At 44.2% G+C, this 25,830-nt stretch overlaps 1 protein-coding gene across 1 annotated transcript in view; it reads left to right on the top strand.

Annotated features, from left to right (window-relative positions):
* Nucleotides 1-25,830, top strand: part of LOC124775694 (sialin-like) — a 172,957-nt gene that overhangs the window by 6,980 nt on the left and 140,147 nt on the right. Inside the window, exon 2 of the mRNA XM_047250521.1 lies at nucleotides 19,250-19,327. Coding sequence (XP_047106477.1) covers nucleotides 19,250-19,327 — 78 coding nt within the window. The remainder of the gene's footprint in view (nucleotides 1-19,249; nucleotides 19,328-25,830) is intronic.

The following is a 25,830-nucleotide window of genomic DNA, read 5'->3' as shown; positions in this document are numbered from 1 at the left end:
TACTTGTGCCTGATTTCCTTATCCTGAAGTTTCTCCACTCTTATCCTCCTATATATGGACCTGACCTCCTGCACTTTCGGCCTCACAATCCCAATTTCACTGCAGATTATATAATGATCAGTGTCATCAAAGAATCCCCTGAATACACGTGTGTCCCTCACAGCCTTCCTGAATTCCTGATCTGTTATTATATAGTCAGTGACAGATCTGGTTCCCCTGCCATCCCAAGTATACTGGTGAATGTTGTTATGTTTAAAAAAGGAGTTTGTGATTACTAAGCCCATACTGGCACAGAAATCCAAGAGTTGTTTCCCGTTCCTGTTGGCCTCCATATCCTCTCCAAATTTACCCATAACCTTTTCATACCCTTCTGTTCGATTTCCAATCCCGGCATTAAAATCACCCATGAGCAGAACACTGTCCTTGTCCTTTACTCTAACAACTACATCACTGAGTGCCTCATAAAAACTATCCATCTTATCTTGATCTGTCCCTTCACAATGCGAATATACTGACACAATCCTAATTTTCTTGCTAGAAACTGTCAAATCTATCCACATCAGTCGTTCGTTTACATACCTTATTGCAACTACGCTGGGTTCCATTTCTTTCCTGATGTAAAGCCCTACACCCCATTGTGCTATTCCTGCTTTGACTCCTGACAGGTAGACCTTGTATTCTCCCACTCCCTCTTCTTTCTCACCCCTTACCCGAATGTCACTAACAGCTAAAACGTCCAGCCCCATCTTACTTGCAGCCTCTGCCAGCTCTACCATCTTCCCAGAGTAGCCCCCATTGATATTAATAGCTCCCCATCTCATTACCATTTGTTTGCCAAGTCGTATCTTAGGAGTCCCTGGTTTGTCAGTTAGAGGTGAGACTCCGTCACCTCCAAAGGTCCGAGGTATTTTGCTCTGATTGTTGCCAGCATCATATTTAAAGTACCGGGGAAGCAGGTTGCTAGCCTTACTTGCCCCGAGTCCCATTGGGTTTTACCCCTAAAGGTTGATGGACTAACCGGTGGATTTGGTAGTCTTTGCCGTATGAGCACAAAGGTGACCACGACTCAGAATATGTCCGAGATGCCCAGCCTTATTCCAAAGTAACTGGTATCCCGACTGTCGGGACCACTTACTTGGCCACTCATACGTTGCCTGGGGTTCATGAACTACGACGTGACTACAGGAACCCACACCATGAACCAGTAGTGAAGGTTAATTCTTCCGAACCGAAGAAAGTCGTGCCAACAGAAAAAATGCAGTACCGCAGTACTAAAAGAAATGTCGTGCTGAACCGAGTACTTCCATGAAGAAACGACCAAAGCCGAGACATGCTGAGCCGTGGCCCGCACGCGAGTCACTCGCTCGGCCTACGTCAAGTTTTGCACGCCTTGGCCGGCCCTGTGGCTACTTCATTCGACTTCCCAATGTCGTGGAAAGTTCTGCAGCAGATTTCACAAAATCAGTTCCAGTAAGGACGACTGAATGTGAAAGTGGTCCGTTCGGTTGCACTTGTATTTTTGGCTGCAATATCTTTGCCTTCTAAAACCACGAATTTATCTTTGTAATTACCTACAAGATCATCCTAGGGGGACGGGGGGGGGGGGGGGGGTGCCAAAGCAACAAATCAATTCTGAACTTCTAGGATGTCGGTCGGGACGACGTAGGTGTTTGTTCAAGCTTTATTCAGACATAAATATGAGGTGGAGGGGGTGGAGGGGGTGGGGGGACGGCCGGTAGCCTGTGGCCCCACTGAAGGTGTTGGTTTTCATTGGATTTGGTTATTGGAGGGCCTCGGTGGTTGTAAGAGGGACCTGAACTCGGTGCCACCGAGCGATAGATTCCCGGTGTCAGGTGATGGGCCTGAGTTCATCGATACTGTGGAGGAGTTTCTCTGTTGCAGATGGGGTGTGATCAGAGATGCGTGAGACGTTGAGTTCAGCGTGAAGATCAGCTATCCGGGTCCACTTCGGAGCTCCTAAGATGAGGCACAGGCATCTGTTTTGAATGACTTCTAGTGACCGAAGGTTGGACAGGCTGGTAGTTCCCCACAAGGAGCAGCCGTAAAGAAGTGCAGGTAAAACGGTCGCTTGATACATTGCACATCAAGGGGTACAGTTGGTATAGGGGGTATAATAGTTGAATCCTCTTGTTGTGTATATGACGTTTGAAAAGGGATTTGCTATCCATGGTCACCCCTAAGCGTTTTATTTCGTCCATTCATGCAAGCTCTTGATGGTGAAGAGTAAGCCTGTCCTGCAAGTCTGGGCGTTTGCTAGTGAAGAGGTGAGCTTTAGTTTTGTCGACGTTGAGACGAATGTGATAATCTAATATCCACTGTTCCGTCAGTGTGAGTTGACGATGCAGTCTCCCAAGTGCTGCAGTAATCCGCCGCCTGCCGTTGAGTAAGGCTGTATCATCTGCGAACTGAGCTAGGACGACCTGAGGCAGGATGAATAAGTCGTTAACATAAATGATAAATGGAGTTGAGGACAAGACCGAGCCCTGTGGGAGACCCTCCTGTAGGCGTCCAACACTGGAGCATTGCTCATCGATGTGTACCACTATGTGCTGGAATTGGAGAAAACTGCCGATTATCCAAAGAGAATAGTCAGACAAGGTTTGCGGACCGTGCAGTTGATCAAGAGCTTCTCAGTCCACAAACGATTATAAGTTTTTTTTCTGTCTAAAAAGTTGGCCACTGTATAACTGGAAACATTCATGTTATAGGCGATGTACTCTGTGACTCGCAGTAGTTGAAGTTCAGCTGGAAGCGAAACTGGAACGCAAACTGATCTTGCCTTATGATGACCTGATCTTGGATAAATGGTTTGATGCGGTGCAAAATGAGGCTTTCCAGCAACTTTGATAAGGTGGAAAGTATCCTGATAGGACTGTGGTTAGTCAGTAGACTAAGGTCTTTGTTATGTTTCGGGATCGGGGCGATTCGAGCGACCATCCATGCGCCTGGAAAATAGCCAAGCCTCATACAACTATTATAAATCTTCGTGAGCAGTAGTAAGGGCTTGTGTACAGGATCATCCCATGGTCAACTTCGATTAGTCGAGCTAAACTCTTTCGGTTATCTCTTTCTGGCACCACTGATGCGTATGGTATTTTTGGTGTTCTGCTAGGGCCTTCAGCCTATGATACACGTTTACGGTTGTCCGGCCACGAGGCCGAGTAGATTCGAATGGACACTCGCCAATCTGTTTCCGTTTCTAGCTTTCTGGGTTCTGCTTTTTGCTTGCTAGGCGCGGAGCAATTCAGAGTCGTGCAGTGTGGGGACTTTGGGTGAGATCTTTACAACTGCTTGCCCTGTTGATTAACAATCAGTTTGAAGATGATTTTGCTGTGTGTTATAAATATTCACAGAATTATTTTTCAGTCATTCCGCTTGCAGAACATGATAAATTTTAACGTGAAGTAGTTTCCTTCCGCGTGGCGGCAGAAATGCTCACAGATCGTTTGTCGTTTCGTAACCTGGAAGCTGATTTATATGATCGATGAATATCTATTCCACCTGTTGAATTAAATATTCCATTGTGTCATCCTCTCCTCCACCGTAAATGAAATATTGTCTTGTTGAAAGATGTATCTCGAACACAAGTGATTTCGAGCATCTTTCGAGATTTACATTTCATTTTACGTATATGAGAACTTATATGGTCTTTGTGATGTGTCTGCACAGTCTGAAGGACAGTACAATAACTAATTGTAATATTTCTGTTAATTATTTCGCTCAACGCAACTCATTATATTATTATTGAACTAAAATAGTGCTATGCTGCTATACCGCCGTCTTGTACACGTGTAATGGTACGGGCTTCGTCGCATCAGTGATCAACCAGTACGCAAATGGTCAATTAATAGAGTCTCCCGCTGTTATTTCAGTCCATTAACGATATATGTTCCGTTCTTTTGCATGAATAATTTACAGGTGCAGAAAGCCAGGTCGCTGAACCTGGTCTGCAATGCAGATGACTACGGAAGACCATGCACTGTGATTGTTTGTATAATAGTGGTACATTTCGTGGCGCATATGGTAGTGAGATATTCCCTATTTTCAATAGTGTTTACAAATTTTGGTTTTAAGTTACGTCATGAGCTCACTGGCTGATGAAACATTTCAGTAATCGAAGTTCTGAAGTCGACATTCAGTGGTTAGCGGTACGAGGAAACATCCCCATGGCACCATTTTTGGCTATGAACTGAAAGTAAGCACATTATATAACTTTTACTACCCACTGTTAGGTATTAGAGTACATATCTATGCAAGTTCATTACCACTGTGCACATATTTCCGGCCGTTGTGGCCAAGCGGTTCTAGGCGCTTCAGTCCGAAACCGCGCTGCTGCTACAGCCGCAGGTTCGAATCCTGCCTCGGGCTTGGATGTGTGTGACGTCCTTAGGTTAGTTAGGTTTAAGTACATCTAAGTCTAGGGGACTGATGAGCTCAGATGTTAAGTCCCATAGTGCTTAGAGCCATTTGAACCGCTTTTTTTTACGCACGTATTAAGTTGGTGCGTGTGTGTTCTGTGACTATTTCTTCAATTATGTGTGGTCATACGGCGTTTTCAATTTATACATAAGTATAAACATTCATATAACACAGTACAGCTTAACAGGCTGAGGCTTTGCCCAATTACTCAAGATAGCAGCTAATTTCTTAAACAGCAGACATCTTATAAATATTCAGATAAGCGGGACTTGTCGATAATATCGGAGGCTATGTTGTTTTTGTCAAGATCGGTCTTAAAGTAGGTTCATCGGTAAAATGTTAAAAAATAGCACGAAATTTGTTTTCAGGAAAAGGCTTTAAACGTCAATAAGGGACAAAAATGTTTTGGTGCTATTTTTAGACCCAGAAAGAAATGAGTTTAAATTTGATTTTACTGACGTTACAAAATGACTTTCCTTTAATTCACAACGAAACCACAAAGCCGAGTGGCGGACTACCTCAACAGGGGGGAAAAAAAACCGGGCCATGTGCAAACCTGTCATCAGCGCTGCGATGTACGGAAAGGGTGAAACTACTCGGCAACCTTTAGTAGCTGCAGACACCGATCAAAGAGTAGCCGGATGCTGTTGCTGATGCGCGAATAACTTACAGATGCAATGCAGGTAGCATTTCGCTTCACTGGTGGGTATTTACCTACAAACTTATGTACTGTAATAAAAATAGTACACTTCAGTTATTTCATATTTCTACTGTTCTATTGTTTTCGGAATATCGTATTTTACATATTGACAACCAAATAAGTCACGTTGCAGAAAAGGAAACGTACCATATATATAGAAAAGTAAAGGCAGCAAAGCATTTCCTGAATTTCAATCCACCCTTAATTCTCTCGGAGTGACAAAGGTTGTCTGGCTGATGCTATGCATTACCAGCGGCCGATCCTCGTAATTGTTTTATTGATGAGCTCCCACTTCGAACAAGTGGCGCTCGTGTCTCGGTGTCGTCTGCCCGTTGCTTTTTTGTATCAGAAACACTGCACCTTACCGTGCAACATCAAACGCGTTGCCGGAATATTTAGGAGCTGTAATAAATCTCAACTATCGGCAATGCTACGGTTGTAAAACGGTGTGAACACGAGGGTAGTCATGAAGTTGCAGTTATCGCTCCCCGAAAATAAAGTTACTTACGGTAAGTCCTACAGAGTTGAGCCACTTGTTTCCTTCGGCATACAATTTGCGTGTTTTTCAATTCTTTTTTACTTCTGGCAGCATGAACGTATAGTGTATCATAGAAGTATATGTATTATTGAGGCACTATCACTTAAAATACAAGTGATATGATAAAATGAAAATCTACTTCGGTGGTCCATTGCATCCACTCACTCATGGGTGAGATGGACCAGCTTATTGGGAGAGATGGACCATATAAAAATGGCTATACATGAAGAAAAGACTCAGTTAAAATTACATATTTTTATCTGTAGCATGTTGTAATGCGTACATAATTACACCGAAGCGGCAAAGAATCTAGTATAAGCAGACGTATTCAAATACAGAGATACGTAAACAGGCAGAATACGGCGCTGCGGTCGGCAACGCCTATGTAAGACAAGTGTCTGGCGCAGTTGTTAGATCGCTTACTGCTGCTACAATGGCAGGTTCTCAAGATTTAAGTGAGTCTGAACGTGGTGATATAGTCCGCGCATGAGCGATGGGACACAGTATTTCCGAGGTAGCGATGAAGTGGGGATTTTCCCGTACGACCATTTCATGAGTGTACCGTGAATATCAGGAATCCGGTAAAACATCAAACTCCGACATCGCTGTGGCCGGAAAAAGATCCTGCAAGAACGGGATTAACGACGACTGAAGAAAATCGTTCAATGTGACAGAAGCGCAGCCATCCCGCAAATTTCTGCAGATTTCAATGCTGGGCCATCAGCAAGTTTCATCGTGTGAACCAGTCAACGAAACATCATCGATATGGGCTTTCGGAGCCAAAGGCCCACTTATGTACCCTTGATGACTGCACGACACAAAGTTATACGCCTCACCTGTGCCCGCCAAGACAGACTTTGGACTGTTGATGACTGGAAATATGTTGCCTGGTCGGACGAGTCTCGTTTCAAATTGTATCGAGCGGATGGACGTGCATGGGTATGGAGACAACGTCTCATAAATCCATGGACTCTACATATCAGCAGGGGAGTGTTCAAGCTGGTCGAGGCTATGTAATGGTGTGGGGCGTGTGCAGTTGGAGTGATATGGGACCCCCTGATACGTCTAGATACGACTCTGACAGGTGACACGTACGTAAGCATCCTGTCTGATCACCTGCATTCATAGCCATTGTGTATTCCGACGTACTTGGGCAATTCCAACAGGACAATGTCACACCCCTCAAGTCCAGAACTGCTACCGAGTGACTCCAGGAAAGCCTTTCTGAGTTTAAACACTTCCGCTGGCCACCAACCCTCCACCCCTCTCCCTCCGACATGAACATTATTGATCAAATCTGGGATGCTTTGCAACGTGCTGTTCAGAAGAGATCTCCAACCCCTCGTACTCTTACAGATTTACGGACAGTCCTGCAGGGTTCATGTTGTCAATTCCCTCCAGCACTGCTTCAGACAGTCGAATCCATGCCACCTCGTGCTGCGGCACTTCTACGTGCTCTTGGGGGCGCCACGCGATATTACGCAATTGTACTAATTTCTTTGGCTCTTCAGTCTATATTATTAAATATCTTAGTCCGAAACAGTTTTATAAGTGTGCTGCAAATCTTTATTGAACATTGGGTTCTCTAATAAGTTGTTGGTTTTGTTCAAACGTGAACCTGACTTTCTCTGACATCGGCAATTACTTTTATTACCAAATGTTGAACAACATTCACGTGACCATCGCGAAAAGGAAACGCACTGAATCCAATCATCATTTTTATTAGTTTTATAATAGATTTCCCCACACCGAACACATTCGTCTTCATTGCATTCATCAAAGTTATTTTCGTAATTTTCTACAATGCCTGCATGTGATGAACATGGTGAACTACTTGCACTATATTTTAAAAAAATTTTATTCGGTCATATTTTCTCTTTTTTTGCCTTTTCTCTGTTTTCCTTCTTCTCTCATCCCTCTTTGTGCTTACAATGTTAATATTTCCAGTAGACTTTAGGCTTTTGGATGCAGTTGCTTCCGCTAGCATTCTCTTAAAAATCATGATTTTGCCAACAGATGGAACAAATGAAATTTCTTCCAAAAGTTTTCTCTGTGTTGGCTTGGTAGTAGTCAGTTTTGAAGATGGTAATGTTGAAAATTTTGGGTCCAGTAGGAGTAGAGTCCGACGTTGTTTCGATGAATGAATTTGACTTGCGCTTGTAACCTCGCTTTTCCAACGCTATTGGGATAATTACGTCTTTTGATGACAGGTTGAAGTGGTTGGCTAGCTTGCTTGTGTGAGGTTCTGCTCTTCCATTTGTTGGCACAGACGTATCTTCCGACAAATAAGCATAGCCTGGGACTGCGGCCATCCTCAGTGGCGTTATTCTATATGCCTTGAAGTTAAATTTAATTGTGCTCCGTCTCCCCCACATTGAAACAAGTAGCCCATCTCTCCCAAATAACGCTGATCCATCTCTCCCGACTATACGTGGCCCATCTCTCCCAACTTCTATCTGCAAATAGCTAACTCAGTGTCCGTTTTAGATTAGTTTCATGCGTGCACATCTGTCAAGCTCGCATTTAAAAAAAAAAATCCATCAACACCTAAGCCTTAATACTAAAATTACGTAACTACATGATTAAACTTTTCGGTTTATCGGTACAGAGAATGTGATTTTTCTCCTGAACTAACACGAACACGAGAGCAACACTTTTCCACTAAGCTTGGTCACAATAGACCTCCCTAGCGATTAGAGGGTGTTGCTCTCTAGCAACGCGTTTGCGAAATTCGCCACTGATCCGTCTCACGCAGTAGTCCAATTCTCCTGGACTTAAGTTAATTAATTCTTAGTTTTTTGATGGTGTTGAGACAGCAACTAGCCACAAATTTATTTTCAGTTCCTTTATTCAAAACGTAGCGTTACCGGTTTCGAATCGTTACGATTCATCTTCAGACGGTTTATGCTTTCATTACAATGTCCTTTTTTTTTACAGATTAATTGTCCTAAAATATAAATAATACATAATTATAAGCACGCCCCACAGATGGTTGCATTACAGATTTTCATTGGATGTGACTTACGTGAAATGTCGGTTTGGAGTGTTTGTTTTCATTACATTCGTCAAACAGATCTGAATACATTCCCACTGCATTCTTATCATTGCACACGTAAATTTTCTCTCTGAACACTTTAGATTTGTCACAGAAAAGATTTCTAGCACACACCACATGTTTTGATACAATACAAAGTGCTTACAAACATATGAGTGACAAAGATGCTATGATATGTCGTAACATCATGGAGATGTTTGGAAAAAGATCATAAATTCACTTACGCAGCTGAAACGCTTTTTACACTAGTACAGAGAGACATTGGTTTTGTGAGCTTTAGAGCGAATATTGTTACATTAATTTTTTAGTACTGTACAGTAAGATAGTACATTATTTATTTACATTTAGCATCATGAGAATTGTAGTAACATATAAATTTGCTACTTGATCTGCAGATAAGCGTAGGAATATTATTTGCTTTGGAGAGTGGAAATAATTTTTGGAAATTTTTCAGAAAAGGGGTGTTAGCTAATTCAGTTTGTTCATTAAGTATATAGTCTGGGGTGCTGTTTTTGTGTGTGGGTATTTCAATTACTTCTAAAAACACACAAAAACAGCAATCCAGACTATATCCTTAATGAACAAACAGAATGTACAGAAGGTTACAAAAGGGCCCACCTCGATCACATAACTGAAGTTCAAGTCACTGTGTAAGGTGGCAGGTTAAATGAATGCCAATTTTGCACTTTACATGAGAGTTTTTATACATCATAACAGGAAGGTGAATGTCACCTGACATACTTCAGCGAAAATGAGCAGATTTGCCTATTAAAATGTACAGTATGCAACACAAAGGGATGACACTCAATCGACAGTATTAACACACCTAACCTAAATCCTGCACGTCAATGAGCAAGAGGTGAAACAAGATGCTGGAGGAAACGTTTCGTTTGGGAGCAGATGCAAGGGGCGACGTCACAGGCCAAGTACAACGGAAAGCTCTTAAAGCAACCTGCGGTGCGGGACAACGAATGGGCCAGGTGATTTATCCAGGAGCGCAAGTAATGGGCCACAAGAGTGGTACAGAAAGAAGCTTTAGAAAACTGTGTTGGGGAATTTCCAGATGGATACTTTTGTGGCGGTGTTCGTAGCGACAAACAATTTGCTGTAGAAACGGCTTACGAAGTCACCGCCACACTTTTAATAGCGGGCCGACCGGTCCGCTGGAACAGTGAACAGAAAGATGAAAACCCAAACACTCTGATTAAATAAAAGTCGGTACTTGTCTTTATTACGAAGATACAGAAATACAGTAGTGAACTCCGTGTCTACAGAAATCTGTCTAGTTCGAGTCGGAGCGGCTAGGTCAGCGTCGGCTGACGACAAACAACAACTCTGCTGCGATGAACACACAACTGACTAGTAAGTACTCAATTCGGTGGCGAGTATACAACTGAGCGGCGAATACAGAACTGTCCTAGCGCTCGCGACTCCAGCGCTTAAGAAGCCAGAAGCCAGCGGTGGCGCGCGCAGACTTGCGGCGATTTCCTGTATCGCTGGCGCTGCTTATGCGGACGGCGTCCGGACTTTGATGCTGCCAACCTTTTGGCAGCGGGCTCGGTTGGCATTACTGGCTAGGATATAACAGATACAAACAAATGAGTGACGCAGTCGATCACGTGAACTGCGTGTGGTATGTTCATGATGTACGCGTGTAACTTTTAGGCGTCTGGAGTGGGCACAAAATGTCCGATTGACTGACAGGAACTAGGAAGGAGTAAAGTGCCGAAATTTCGATGCAGTTTGATGGTAGGTCCTTTGCGATTGGCAGAGACTGTTTCCACAAAATAAAAGGAATGCTCCTCTTGTTCGGAAAAAGACGTGATGTGGATCATGAAAGGACCCAGGTGTGGGACAGTTTGCTACAAGAGACACAAGACCGAAAATTTTTGGAACTCTCCTCTGAACCAGCATCAAGAGCAGAACCGGGCGCATCACGCTCTGTACGACGCAAAGGAGGAATTTTGAGTGAACAGCGTTCACTTTGGCTGACATTCAGCTAGATATTAACTTTAGCGTCGTTGAGCTCCATCAGCGGAGAAACGAAACAGCCACATAGTTAAATGTTCTTGCGAGAACTGAGAGGGCACTATAATATGCATACTGCTCCATCCATGCATGTGCATGTCGCCATATTTCAAGACTATGGATGAGTGCATGTTTTCTCGCCTAACGATAAACATAGCTTATTAAATCAGCAAAGATTTTGATTAGCCTTTATAGGACTTTCAGAGGACGAGATCAGCAATGCAGAAAACAGCTCATCGCAGCAAAGGTAAATACCGCTAACAGCGGCGTAAACTCGTTGGTTCATCAACTTGCGTCCACTGTGAACTCGAGCAACCTTGAGTAATCTTTTGCTCAGCTTGTCACAAAAACTAACCATCCTCCGTAGACTTGATTGTCTCATCCTAAATAGTACCGAACTTAGAACCGGAATCGGATGATTTGTCGTAATATTGGCCAACTTCACGATGTAGTAGTAAGAATATGTTTTTAAAGAACCTTCTGGTTAAAATCTGATATTATTGTATTTAGAGTTATTTCGATTAAAAAGGACGAAATACGTTATCTTGACAACTGTCCTAACATTGTCATGTTACAACCTATGTAAATTCGTGTATTTCTTTGACAATAATCCTGAATTAAAAACAATTTGTATACAGCTAAACACCATTGTGCTCGGTCATAGAATAAGGGTCCACTCCTTACCCAAGTCATTTATTCTGGAGACGCTGTGTTTTGCTGATGTCTGACGAAAGAGAAAAGGAGTGGAGTGTCAAAACTGTGACACGCGAAATGAACAACATCCCAAAGAAAGACTTTTCTGACAGGTTCACATGGTAGTATGAACGTTCTGTGCTCAGGTGTGAGGGGTCGTGGGTGGGAGGGGGTACGGGGGGGGGGGGGGGTTAGACTGTGTAGAACACCCGAATCACTTAAACCAGCATTTTGACGTTTCTCTATTTTTTACTAATCCAGACCCTAAACTTTTTGGACTGACCCAAACTCGAAACATTTGGAATGACGGGGCGCAATGTCCCCATGCTGGTTTACTGTAAGACTAGCAGAAATGTCCAAGAAGACAAAGCTTGGTTGATCGAAATTCACACCAAAATCATTACATCCAAGTTTCTACGGAAACAAATGCTGATTATAAGCTTTAATTAATCCTTGCTAAGACCATATATTCCATCAGTTGCCATCTCGAGCCAGCTAATAGTTCCACGATCTAATAGGAGGAATTTTCCTACCAGTCACATGAACACTGATTACAACATTCACTTTCAAAAACCGGAAATCAGATAACATTTACACAGCTGCAGACGGGAACCGATTTGAGATACCTAGTGAACATTCCACAGTGGAAGAATAATTTTCTCGATCACTGTGGATCACTAAATTCCGACATCCGAAATCTTTCACCAAAGAGGACCCACAATTGGTCTTAGTGCACCCTAGATGGCTGAAAAACAATATTGGAAGATGCCACGAGTTCCAAGCCACTTCAGAAATTATTTAAACATTAAGGCTTTCATCCAATCAGGCGGAAGGCGTAGAATGATTGGTTTTTGACTCGAAAGCTTGCTTTCTCACTGCTCATTCTCTTTGTCAGCTAACTGCACTTAGTAGGAGGTACATCCTCCTGCGAGGACTTCCTTTACCACTTACCGTAGGGGGAGAATACCTGACGTTCTGTAGGTGTCTCTAAACCATAAGCCGGACTATCAGACCCACTTCATGTGAATTAAGGAAAATCTAACGATTACGTCTAGGCCGGCAGATAAAGCGAACTCTCAGCTTATAGCGCCTGTGAAAACAGCTGAATGATGGCTGTTGCCTCACTTACAGTCAAAACTACGCCCACAATGTACGACCGTCTAAAATGTAAAGTACTAAATGAACGTTAAATACCGGTCCCATTTACATCGGAGCTGTATAATTGTTTGTCCAAATCCTACTCTCATCAGGTACGGAAACGTTAACTCTCCGTATTCCTCTACAGCAGGGCCGCACAAACACGGAAAACCGCACGTGTGCAAAGCGAGGTGCAGCGAGTGCCTGCACAGTGCATCGGTTCAACTCGGCATACTTCGCCTCAACTCGGCTTGCTAGGTGAGGCCGACGCTGTGCGCTGCCGAATGCGCTGCCAGACGGCTTAGTCAACATTGGAATACGTAAGCCCAAGACAATTAATGGAATAATGGAACCATCTGCTCCAAAAAAAGGGAAAATTGCCTAACATCAATTTAAACCGGAATGGGAACTCTCCTACTTCTTTGTGCGTTGTGACGATAAAGCCAAAAGTCTAATCTGCGGTACACTAATTACGTGTGTCAGACAATCGTCTATTGAAAGGCACTACAGCAAATTGCATTCAGAAACGTATAGTGATATAACAGGGGATGCCAGAGAGGAATAATTACGGAAGTTGCAAACTCTTGCAGAAGAGAATTCTATATCTACAAACGAGGTTTGTTGCAAGTGCTTTAGATGTATATTTTGGTTAAAGGTCATGCGAAACGAAATAACATTTGTTTAGATTCCTTATTTTTCGTTTTCGCGTAAATTAATTCTAACATATCTTTTTTTCTCTACTTTAGAGTGAAGAAGGTGAGGGGTGTTGCGAAAGGACTCTCAGAGCTAGTGACAAAGTTGCTCTACGTTTAGCAAGAGCTGGGAGGCCATTTATGGACGGGCCATTAATAAAAAACATTATGTTGGACGTAGTAGAGACAATGAATCCGACATTAGCTCCCGCGTACAGCAGAATACCACTTTCCAGAATGACAATACATCGGAGAATCAACGACATTGCTGATAATTTGCATGAACAACTGGCAGCCAAAATTGAAAACTTCCCAGCGTACTCCATCGCACTTGATGAGTCCACGGATGTTAACGACACGGCTCAGTTAGCAATATTTTTGCGTGGCGTGGACGACGACCTACATGTAACGGAAGAGCTCCTGGATATGATTTCGTTGAAGGACACTGTTACAGGGGCGGATATTTTAGCAGCTGTTGAAATGGCAGCTAAGGGAATAGGACTCCCTTTGGAAAAGCTGTTTTCCGTAACCACAGACGGGGCACCAGCAATGTGCGGTAAAGCAAAAGGCTTTATTGGCCTACTGCGGAAAATACTTAACATGCCGAATTTACCTTCTGTTCATTGTTTTGCACACCAAGAGGCTCTTTGTGCGAAAGTTATCGGTCTTCAAGATGTGATGAAGGTAGTGGTGCGTGTCGTGAACTACATTCGTTCTCATGGACTCACTCATCGTCAATTCAAAGAATTTTTGATTTCCTTTGAAGAGGAGTATCCAGATATTCCCTACCACGCTGAGGTGCGCTGGCTGAGCAAAGGGAAAGTGATTTCCCAAATTTTTCGACTACGTCACACTGTGGCTCAGTTTTTGGAGAGCAAAGGACATCCGGAGCCACATTTTCATGACCCTGAATGGGTAGCTGATTTAGGATTTTTAGCAGACATTGTGGCTCTCCTAAATGATTTAAGCCTGAAACTCCAAAAAGAAAACAATCTCATCAACGATATGATCAGCAAAATAAACGCTATCCAGTATAAGCTGAAGCTCCTCAAAAACAACCTTTCAGAGAAAAATACGCAACACTTTCCTGAACTAGGTGAGCGAGATATAAATTGAACCTTTATTAAAACAGCCTGATTTTTATAACCGCTCTAATCAAAACGGTACTATGTTTTTGTTTGACAGCATCTGTGCAGGAAGGAGCGCGCTTTGCAAAATACGTTGAAGTGCTACAATCCCTTGAAAATGCGTCTAACGACCGTTTCAAGGTGCCGGTATATGACATACAGCTAAATAAAGGAGATTGCGTTACGTATGCAAGTGTAACATTACATTAAAACCTATAGTACACATTATATGTTTATTAAAATCTATCGCATTTTAGTACTTCGAAACAGATGAACATCAACAAAAGCAAAACAAGGATAATGGAATGTAGTCTAATTAAGTCGGGTGATGCTGAGGGAATTAGATTAGGAAATGAGACACTTAAAGTAGTAAAGGAGTTTTGCTATTTGGGGAGCAAAATAACTGATGATGGTCGAAGTAGAGAGGATATAAAATGTAGGCTGGCAATGGCAAGGAAAGCGTTTCTGAAGAAGAGAAATTTGTTAACATCCAGTATTGATTTAAGTGTCAGGAAGTCATTTCTGAAAGTATACGTATGGAGTGTAGCCATGTATGGAAGTGAAACATGGACGATAAATAGTTTGGACAAGAAGAGAATAGAAGCTTTCGAAATGTGGTGCTACAGAAGAATGCTGAAGATTAGATGGGTAGATCACATAACTAATGAGGAAGTATTGAATAGGATTGGGGAGAAGAGAAGTTTGTGGCACAACTTGACCAGAAGAAGGGATCGGTTGGTAGGACATGTTCTGAGGCATCAAGGGATCACCAATTTAGTATTGGAGGGCAGCGTGGAGGGTAAAAATCGTAGAGGGAGACCAAGAGATGAATACACTAAGCAGATTCAGAAGGATGTAGGTTGCAGTAGGTACTGGGAGATGAAAAAGCTTGCACAGGATAGAGTGGCATGGAGAGCTGCATCAAACCAGTCTCAGGACTGAAGACCACAACAACAACAACAACGGCTTACATTACTTTCTTTTATTAACATTGGCTTTGTTATTGTTTCAGAAAATTACCTACCTGCAGCCAATTCTCGACGTTTTTGTGAAACATTTTTCGATGGATATTGAAAGTGCGCCTTCAGATTTACATTTCGAACTAATTGATTTGCAAAGCGATGTTCACCGAAAGGATGTGTTTTACAATACAAAAGTTTTGCTCCAATTCTACGAGAATTTGCCGAAGGAAGAATTTCCCAAGTTACACAGAGAAGCAGCGAAGATTATTTCTATGTTTGGTTCCACTTGTGTATGTGATAGGTTTTTTTCTGTTTTGTCTTGTACAAAAACTAGATTTCGTGCGAGTATTTCTAATTATAATTTAAAAAATTCTCTCACAATTGCTGTCAGCCAATCTCTTGTTCCAGATCTTAGTAGCATAATTGCAAATAAAATAAAAAGCACATAGGAAGATACATTTGTGTTGAAACCAAATTTAAAATTGTTACCATTACAGCTATTATATAAATCTCTTTTGTACCGGTACACCAAACTAAGCTCTCCACCTAGTGTACATTGGTATTTGGCAATGACGAAGACAACAGGGTAAAAGCTTTGAAACAGGTCGAGACAGGCGGCGCGAGCGGCACAAGCTGAGGAAGTGAGAGGCAGCGCTGTTGCGCAAAGCCGAGGAGTGGGGGGTCTGCACCGTCGTCAACATAGCGCAGCCGTCTTCTGCACTGTGCAATGCACCAGTGCATGCACCTTGTGCGGCCATGCTCTACAGTATAACAGCCGATCTCTGGGGCATGCCCTAACCCTTCTCCGTCTTTGACTGAGCCCTGTAGATATAGAACTTGTGGCTAATGATTAGTGCTGTTGCCGACGAATAACTAAAGAATGGACGTTTAATCATCTCGCCCTTACATCTGTGATTGACCTTCATGCAATCTGTGACCGCCTCTCCAAAGCGTTTCGTCTAGTAAATGATTTCCTGATGCCTTTCGACCAACATAGATTTATCAACCGTCTTTCCTTACTCTTAAAACACGAACAGTTATCTACAGTGCGCAGATGACACAAACAGATGGCGCCATCGGTGTTTTACGTGTGGATGATGTGTAAAGCACTGCTGTAGGAAAGTTAGTTTACAAAATTTCACCTTTCGTATCAATAGCGTCATATTATCCCGATAATTGCTGACTTTGTAATTACTGGTTTACTAGTTTAAATATACCAGTGTAGATAAAGTTAAGTGGCGTTGTTTAACTAAATTTATGTGAGGCACTATTGTGTTCAAAAATATGCAGCTTTTGTGTCAATAGATTTATATTTCCCCGATTACTGTTGTCTTTGTAATTACTAATTTACTAATTTAAATAAACCAGTGTAGATAAAGTTAAGTGGCGCTGTTTAACTATCAGTCAGATAAAGGTCCAATTTCCAAAAGGTTGTGGAACTTGCTTAGTTTGATAAACATTGGTAGTCGCCCTGGTGAAGACACCCTGCAGTAGCAGCCGAAGCGTTGGTAGTATTATCACATATGACGCAGTCGCAGGATTTTACTGAAACTGTTATTTCGTCAAAGTGCTTGGAAATGAACTACTGATGTGAGGATAGCTGATGACGGCCGAAACCAGTGATTTAATGTTGAAATTTTGTGTGATTGTGCCTAAAAAAAACAATTTTTAAAAAGCATTCGTATTACGACGGCTTTTCTGGAGTGCGCCAGTCTAAACCGTGTCATTGTAACAAGTACGGAGTTATTTTGATTTAATTTACACAGATCAGCCAGAACATTATGACCACCTACCGAATATGCCGTGTGTCCACTTTTGGCACGGATAACAGAGGCCTTGCTAGGTCACTGGAGGGAGGTGGGACCACATCAGCACACAGAAGTCACCCATCTCCCGTAAATTCAGGGGAGGGGGTGATGAGCTCTGACGTCACGTCCAATCACACCCCAGATGTGTTCGATCGGATTCAGATCTGGCGAATTGGGGTGCCAGCACATCAATTGGAACTCGCCATTGCGTTCTTCGAACCACTCTATCACACTCTTGCCTTGTGACTTGGCGCATTACGTTTTTGAAAAATGCCACTATCGTTGGGAAACACGATCGTCATGAATGGGTGTACATTGTCTGCAACCAGTGTACGATATTCCTTGGCGGTCATGGTGCCTTGCACGAGCTCCACTGGACCCATGGATGCCCACGTGTATGTTCCTAGAAGCATAATGGAGCCGCCACCAGCTTGTCTCACTCCTGCAGCACAGGTGTCAAAGAGTTGTTCCCCTGGAAGATGGCGGATTCGCGCCCTCCCATCGGCATGATGGTATGGGATTCGTCAGATCATGCACTGCCACTGGGCCGACGACCAATGCCGACGGTCACGGGCTAGTTCAGTCGTAGTAGCCGATGCCGTGGTGGTAACACTGGCAAATGCATGGGCCGTCGGCTGCGGAGGCCCATCGTTATGATTTTTCGGTGCACTGTGTCTTCAAATACACTTGTGCTCTGTCCAGCATTAAAGTCTGATGTTAGTTCCGACACAGTTCGCCGCCTGTCCTCTTTTACCAGTCTGCCGAGCCTTCATCGTCCGAAATCTGTAATGAAGAGTCGCTGCCCAACCCCACGACGTCTGGATGTGGTTTCACATTGGTTTCGCCACCTGTCGAAGACACTCACCACACCACTCCTCGAACACTCGACAAGACGTACATTTTCAGACATGCTCGTGGCGAGCCTATGGGCCATCACAATCTGCCCTCGGTCAAACTCAGATAATTCGCGCTCCTTCCCCATTCTGCGAGGGTAATCCCAAAACTAAGGTCTCCGATTTTTATGAGTACAGCACTCTGTTTGTGTGGCAGTTGGTCACACTGTAATGAAGAGTGCTTCACGCGCTATGTGTAAACATGCGCACGCCGCGCTGAGGCGCTCAGTCTTGGCTTGGCAGCCATTGAGAATGGAGTTCCCGTTGGATGTTACCGCCACGTGCGAATTGCGCGCAATTATTCGGTTTTTGAACGCAAAGGCCACTGCGCTGATTGAAATCCATCGCCAATTGACGGAAGTGTGTGATGAGCCATACATGGATGTCAAAAATTTTCGTAAGTGGTGTAGACAGTTTGCAGCTGGTCGGACCGAAATCCACGACGAACAAAGGAGCGGGAGACCGTCAATTTCTAGGAGACAGTGTTGAAGGTTTAGCAAAGCATGCGTGAAGAGCGGCGGATAACTCTGGATGATCTCTGCATGTTGGTTCCTGAGGTTTCCCGAAGCATAGCGGCAACGAGTTGATGCTTCCCGCGCATTTCTTCACCGCCTTGCAGCCGAACAGGACAACTTTCTGGACTCAATTGCCACGGGTGACGAAACCTGGGCAAACCACTTTACACCTGAGACCAAGCAAGAATCACGCCAGTTTATAACTTTCTGAACAGCATGGCGGCGAGCTGGTATGACATGGGCATACGAAAACTGGCTCAGCGTCTACAAAAATGCATCGACAGAAATGGTGATTATGTCCAAAAATAGCTAAATGTTCGAGATGTAAACTGATGTAAACCATTGCAGAAATAAACAGGTCTATGTACTTATTAAAAAGTAGGAGACCTTACTTTTGGGATTACCCTTGTACACAGCATTCTCACTGAAACTACGTGCAGCGAGCGCGTGTCTGAGTAGCAGTCACTCCTCGCCAGGTGACGCTGATATCTCGCGGACGGGTTTGGAGGTCCGTAGTTAGAAAGTTCTGGCTGATCAGTGTATGCTGCCTCTACTAGTAAATCGCGCCTGCCAGCCACCTACTTCATCCCGCCATCTTCCCCCTCGGCAACGTGGACGGGCTTGAGCTGCCAGATCCGTAAGAGTTACGGTGTTGTTACAGGATGGCCGCTACGACTGGGACGAGCACCAGCAGGCCCTGGTGCTGGGAGGCTTCTTCTGGCTGCACTGGTCCACTCAGGTGAGAACGCTGCACCACTCACTACCCACCATACCATACGCTGTGGCCAAGCTGCTTTCTCCGGTACACTGTGCGAGGGGTAAACTGAGCTTTTAACATATTCCCCCTCCCTCTCTCCCCCTCTGGATGTCGAAATGACGCGCATCGATTTGACTGACTGATAATCAGATCGCTTCCCATGGGATCAGATGATTTAATAGAAAGGTAGCGCAGTGGATTAATAATAGGAAAGGGCTGACACACCTCACAGAAAATAATAAACAAGTGGATCTTTTAACTACGAAATGAAACATTGGTCCAATTGAAACCCTAGATATTATGATGTTCTCTACCAACATGTCATGAGCAAAAGTTAATCAAAGGGTCTATTCGATCTGGGAAAAATGCTGAGAACATGAAAATTCACAATCACTAACATAGAATGATTCTAATATAATATTTAAATGACCTGGCAAAGACCATGTGGTTTAGGTAAATGGAGGGAAAGCCCGCACCTTACAAATGAGTTCTGGAAAGACAAATCCGCGGAGTACAGACGGCAACTGCCTGATTGCGCCCGAAGGGTAGACAACTACGACATGCAAATAACATCACTGATAGAGTCGTGATCGAGCCCTCAGTCGCTTGAGAAGGGTATAAGATTCGCAGAGCCCATGTGACTCTACCAACGCTCGGTAAGTCACATATCCTGCTAAGCTAAGGTGCAGTTTCTCACCATATTCTGCTTACAGTAGTGTAGAAAGTTGCGAACGCCGTAATCCGCTACAGTCTGCAACGTATCAGTTCCTGACAGCGATAATATCATTTCTCCTCATCTGCTGCCGAAGTAAGAGTATGTATTCTCAGTCTCTGAGGACCAAGTACCCCCCCCCCCCCCCCCGAGTGGCATAGCCAGTAAAAACCATGATTTTGTACAAGTACAGGTGCTTATCATGTCTCAGTATATTTTTCTTTGTGATACAAGCCTGGATCCCATATTGTGCAGGGCGCATTATGAGAAAAATTGCCAGACCGCTACTCCCAAGCGCCTGAGCTAAACAGTCCTTGGGCCATATCTTCTGTGAGTGGATGCTTCGTCTCATCCCCTCGCTTTCACCTGTGGAAGGTGAGCCAAAACTCCAGGTGACGAGGGGGGAGAACGTACTCAGAGTAACTGCCCTGTGCCTCTCTGTCTACCCTGGCTAAACATGGCTCTAGCCAAACTGCAGAAAACATCACACGCAAAATGGCCAGCACAAAAGAGGAGGGATTAATATAAAAATAAATGGCTTAATCCTCGCAATCACTGAAGTTACTCATTACAAACATTAAATATTTATTAATTATTGGGAATAGAAGTCAGACTGTTACGAATTTAAATTAGTCATAAATGAAACATGAGACATGCCATTCCAGCAATGGATTGACGCATATCAGCTGCAGTGTGCCGGGGACAAAACGGTGCGCTGAAAAAGCCACCAAATAGCTTCCCAGTAACAGCATTTGGGTTAAATCCCATCATTGTACGTCTGAGAACGTCTAGATGTGTACAGTCCAATTAAGTTCACACGCCGACTGTGAAAAGTCAAATATTAACGAAATATTCATGACAAACGTGCAAATCCAGTGAACACATGCGATTAAAATATTAACTGATGAATCGAAAATAACTGAACAACGATATTGTAGATAAGACCTTATTTTATAGTGACCTACTAGCAGACTTAAAAAGGCGATCGGTGGTTAATAATTGCACTTGTACCTGAAAACGTACATGTGAAACTTCTTCAGAACATAGAGGATTGCCAGAGACTCTTTCTCGTTTGTGAATAATTATTTTGAGTCCTGAATAATGTTTTTGTCGCAAATGTTATGAGCTGCCCAGCATCTACACCAGAGCTGCATCAGTGCAGCATTAGAAGGCATCGGCTGCCAGCACTACATGTTTATCAGGTGAGAATGTGGCTAAACATGGTGAAGACTTTAGGAGGCACTTACTCTTACTGAATTTTTGTTCGAACTCCTTGAGCAATCAATTTGAACTTCTATGTCTATGTTAATGAAAGTGTGCAATATATGGGTTGTTTACGAAATAAACTTAGCATTGTAGTTTATTTTGGCTTACTAGACTTGTACCTCTTTTAGAATTGTCGATCTTGATAATTTGTGTTTTGTTTCCACTTGCCTCTTTGTAGGACACAATCTTCCCTTAAAATATGTGAGACACTCCACATTATTTTAAGAAATTACGCCGGTCGGTGTGGCCGTGCGGTTCTAGGCGCTTCAGTCTGCAACCGCGTGACCGCTACGGTCGCAGGTTCGAATCCTGCCTCGGGCATGGATGTGTGTGATGTCCTTAGGTTAGTTAGGTTTAAGTAGTTCTAAGTTCTAGGGGACTGATGACCACAGATGTTTAGTCCCATAGTGCTCAGAACCATTTCAACCATTTTTAAGAAACAACATTTATTCAATTGACGGTGTAAACTTTAAATCTACAGAGCCATTAATATTGTACATGGTTTCTTAAACGTCTTCACAACAGTTTCGTGCAAATAGTATATCGTGAACGTAGTTTCCACATGTGAGTTCAGCTAGGCATAATGTGCGAATGGTTGTCTCATATAGTACCAATTCAGATCGTACGAAGTATGGTGCTACGGTGGTGATGTATATGTGGACCCAGAAGATGCAGGATGGTCATAGGCAGCAACAAGCAGGCATTGGATCACGAAATGTGAGCACAGCACAGGATGATCGGCTTCTTGTCCGCTTAGCCGTAACAGACACTACAGTCCTACATAGCGTGCTGACTCTGCAATGGGACACTGCAACGAATATGAGCCTATCTCCTTAAGTTCGATGACCCGTGCTGTGCTCTGGACTCGTGGCATGCTTTCCTTTCCTCAGCTGCCAGATTACAGACGCCATGAATACATCAGGTGGTGATGGAGAGAGTAATATAGTCATTGCCGTTCTGGGCAGCAAAACATAGTGTTCACAGACCAGTTCTACCTCATCCTGTCTTACAGTGGTGGCTGCGAGTATGATTGATACTACCGCGTTCATTGTAATGTGTCTGTCTATATTGTTGAGCAGCAAGGTGGACAAATGGCATTTGTGGAACTATAGTCGCCATGGGACACAACATGTAATCTAGACTCCTCCGTGTTGACTACAATATGACCATCAATCACTGCGCCAGTTAGCTTTTGGAGCCCAATATAATGGCCCTCCTTCAGGCAAATCAAAATGTAGAAAATTCCTGGAGCTCTTCAGGCGAGCAAAACAAAAGATTTCTTCGAAGAACGGTGGGCACCGTTGTTTTCCCGCACAGTGACCCTAAATGTTTCCCATAGCACATGTCGCAGATGGGGTAGGTCAGTAATCACTGTTAATGCTTTGTGAATTCGCTTGGAGTGAGTTTTCTCAGGAACACATGCAAGTACTCTCTGATTCCGTATTACATCTTTAAATTTTCTGATTTCAGTACGTAGGAATTTCATACTGTACTGTGCTCATCCCAGCTACCGCATCATGTTGTCAGCGCTCACATAATAAGTTAAGTTATGTAGGACATCCTTCAATCTTCCTTTCTTTCGCTTACGCCATAGTACCGCAGCTATCGCAGGGTCGGCGTGGTTACAGCGGATTTATCAGTCTTAGTGTTTGGGATGGCTGGATGCCCTTCCTGCTGCCACCCCGTACCCCCAAGGATGGAATCAGTGTACCCCAACTGTCTGCATCTAGTGTAAATCGTGAAATAGTGCGGACGTGTTTCAAATGTCTGCGACGCGTGTAACTGAGGCGGAACGTGGGGACCAGCCCAGTATTCACCTATCGGGATGTGGAAAACCGCCTAAAAACCACATCCAGGTTGGCCGGCACACCGGCCCTCGCCGTTAATCCGCCGGGCGGATTGGATCCGGGGCTGGCGCGCCTACCCGAGTCCAGGAACCAGCGCGTTAGCGCGCTCGGGTATCCTGGCGGGTTGTGTAGGACATCCTTCAATACCAGACATTTATACAGGGTGAACCCCAAAACCACATACAAAATTTAGGACATTGTCGAGTGGCATTTCCTAAGTATTTTGGTATGAGACTTATGGTCTCAGGTACCTCGTTATAGAGCAATTGTATTTCGTACGATTTCTTACCGCGATTTGTCTTTGTATCTGTGTTGCACTGAAAATGTCTGCACACTGAAAATGTCGACGATATGCGTTGTGTGCCTTATATGGAAACAAGCCTTCGCAATTATATTGCACTGTATTGTGTTAATGAAGATTTTTTTAAAAAAATTAAAAAAAACCTTCGCCATACACTCATGGTTCTTGCTACTGTCAACATTAATGTCCAGTTTACTCTTGACCTCAAGCTCGCATTCAATGAAAATGTTCAAATGTGTGTGAAATCTTATGGGACTTAACTGCTAAGGTTATCAGTCCCTAAGCTTACATACTACTTAACCTAAACTATCCTAAGGACAAACATACACACCCATGCCCGAGGGAGGACTCTAACCTCCGCCGGGACCAGCCGCACAGTCCATGACTGCAGCGCTTTTAGACCGTTCGCCTAATCCCGCGCGGCTCGCGTTCAGTACTGGGCGGTTCTGCAACGGGTGTGTTTTTCGTGGCAGTGTTAGTTTTACGTTAACATTCATACAGAGCAATATACATGGGTTTACAGATGAACAGTTCGCCTGTATGCATCTCATGTATGATTTCTCTGAATGCAATTGGAAAGAGGACAACGACGCCATGTTGAGCTATTTCGCAGCGATGGTAACTACGTCATAGTAAAGTTACAGCCGCCGAGTTCAGGGGTTGTAATATGTCAGAACGACTGAAAGGCATGGTTTGAGAGAGAGGGATGACTCACGTCGAAGAGTGCAGCGAAATAAAGGCAAGTGTGTCATTGTCTTTATTACATCGAAAGTAAACAGCCGGCCCCGCGCTAAACTCGGCGACGGCACCGTGCAGCGTGCGTGGGTCACAGCCACGCCAATGCCGGGATCTGCAGCGTCGGTGCCCCGTTGCCCAGCCTTGTGGACGTAGCGACCCTACTCGCGCGGCGGCTATGTGGCCGCCGCGTGCGTTAACTGTGCCCGTGGCCCGGAACACGGCTGATTTCTCTGTCAACCGCAACTCGTGGTCCCCACGTAGAGCGCCGTAGGGAAGCGACCGACCGCAGTCGTTGTGTGAGCCATAGCAACTCCAGCCGTCCGGCCAGGGCAGCTCGTTGAGTGCCCGCAGACAGCTCTACGCCTGGAAGGGCGCCAGTTCGCGCCTCAGGCCGCCCCTGCACTGTAAGCACTGGCAGTAGTTGTAGCAAAATGCTCTGCCATTGTCTGAGCAATGTCTCCAGGCGTTGTTTGGTAACACCCATGTTTCAGCACTATTGGTAAATAACTGTGTTTATCGGAAATCATCCGGGTGGCTTCCATTACCTTTGTAGAGGAAGTGCAGGAACACTTGCCATGACCTTTTCTTGCTCTCCTTATTTACGGTCGAGCTTTGGCTGTCGTGACTGTGACGTTGTGTTGTTGGGCAGCATTTAAACTGTCAAAGAGCCACATTCCTGTCCCGGATTTCTGAACGCCACTCATCAGACTACCAAGGTACAGGTTGCGCCCTAAGATGACCTGAAGGCATTGTGATGGATAAGTCAGTAGCATCAGTGGTCCACTCTTCCTGGGTGCTGTCATGGTGTTCAAACTCTGCCAGATGGCTGAACAGCATCCTGTCTTTCCACAGTGGATGTGAGCCCATAGAGGGTGAGGTTGAGTCTTGGGGAGAGATGATTTCCTGAGTCTGACATCAAGGTCCATTAGCTCTACCGAATAATTTTGGGAGATGTCAGATAGAGTGACATCAAAATCAGACTGTTAGTTTCCTGACTTCATCAGTGATGGAAGCTTGGCCTTTAATTTTCAGCCCGATATAAGATTCAGAGTCACAGCTGTGTCAGTGCAGCATTGGTCGGCGCCCCACGCTGAAGCTTTTGAGGGGCTGGGAGCTCTGCAATGGTGACAACGATGGCCGTTTATGAAGTTCTTGGGGGAAGTACAGGCATTGAAATAACTGCTGCAGCACTAGTGCACTGACAAATGCAGCTGATAGTGCCGACATTGTCGCGCGGGAATAGCCGAGCGGTATAAGGCGCTGCAGTCATGGACTGTGCGACTGGTCCCGGCGGAGGTTCGAGTCCTCCCTCGGGCATGGGTGTGTGTGTTTGTCCGTAGGATAATGTAGGTTCAGTAGTCTGTAAGCTTAGAGAATGATGACCTTAGCAGTTAAGTCCCATAAGATTTCACACACATTTGAACATTTTTGAAGCGCTGACATTGGAAATCTCTGTTTGTGAAGCACCATCGGCATTCTACACTTGCTGTTTCAGAACCGATGCAAAGGAGGTAATGAATGTTGGTGACAGCATGGATTTATAAATCCTTTTAGCCTCACCATACGGGATGCACTTCTTAGTCTCAAGCTCTTGTGTCTTCTGTTCTTCAAGATATATGCT

This window comes from Schistocerca piceifrons, chromosome 2 (assembly GCF_021461385.2).
Source record: "Schistocerca piceifrons isolate TAMUIC-IGC-003096 chromosome 2, iqSchPice1.1, whole genome shotgun sequence".
NCBI classification, from domain to species: Eukaryota; Metazoa; Arthropoda; class Insecta; order Orthoptera; family Acrididae; genus Schistocerca; species Schistocerca piceifrons.
Note: the sequence above shows the minus strand (reverse complement) of the source record. Positions and strands in the feature narration are given on the sequence as shown.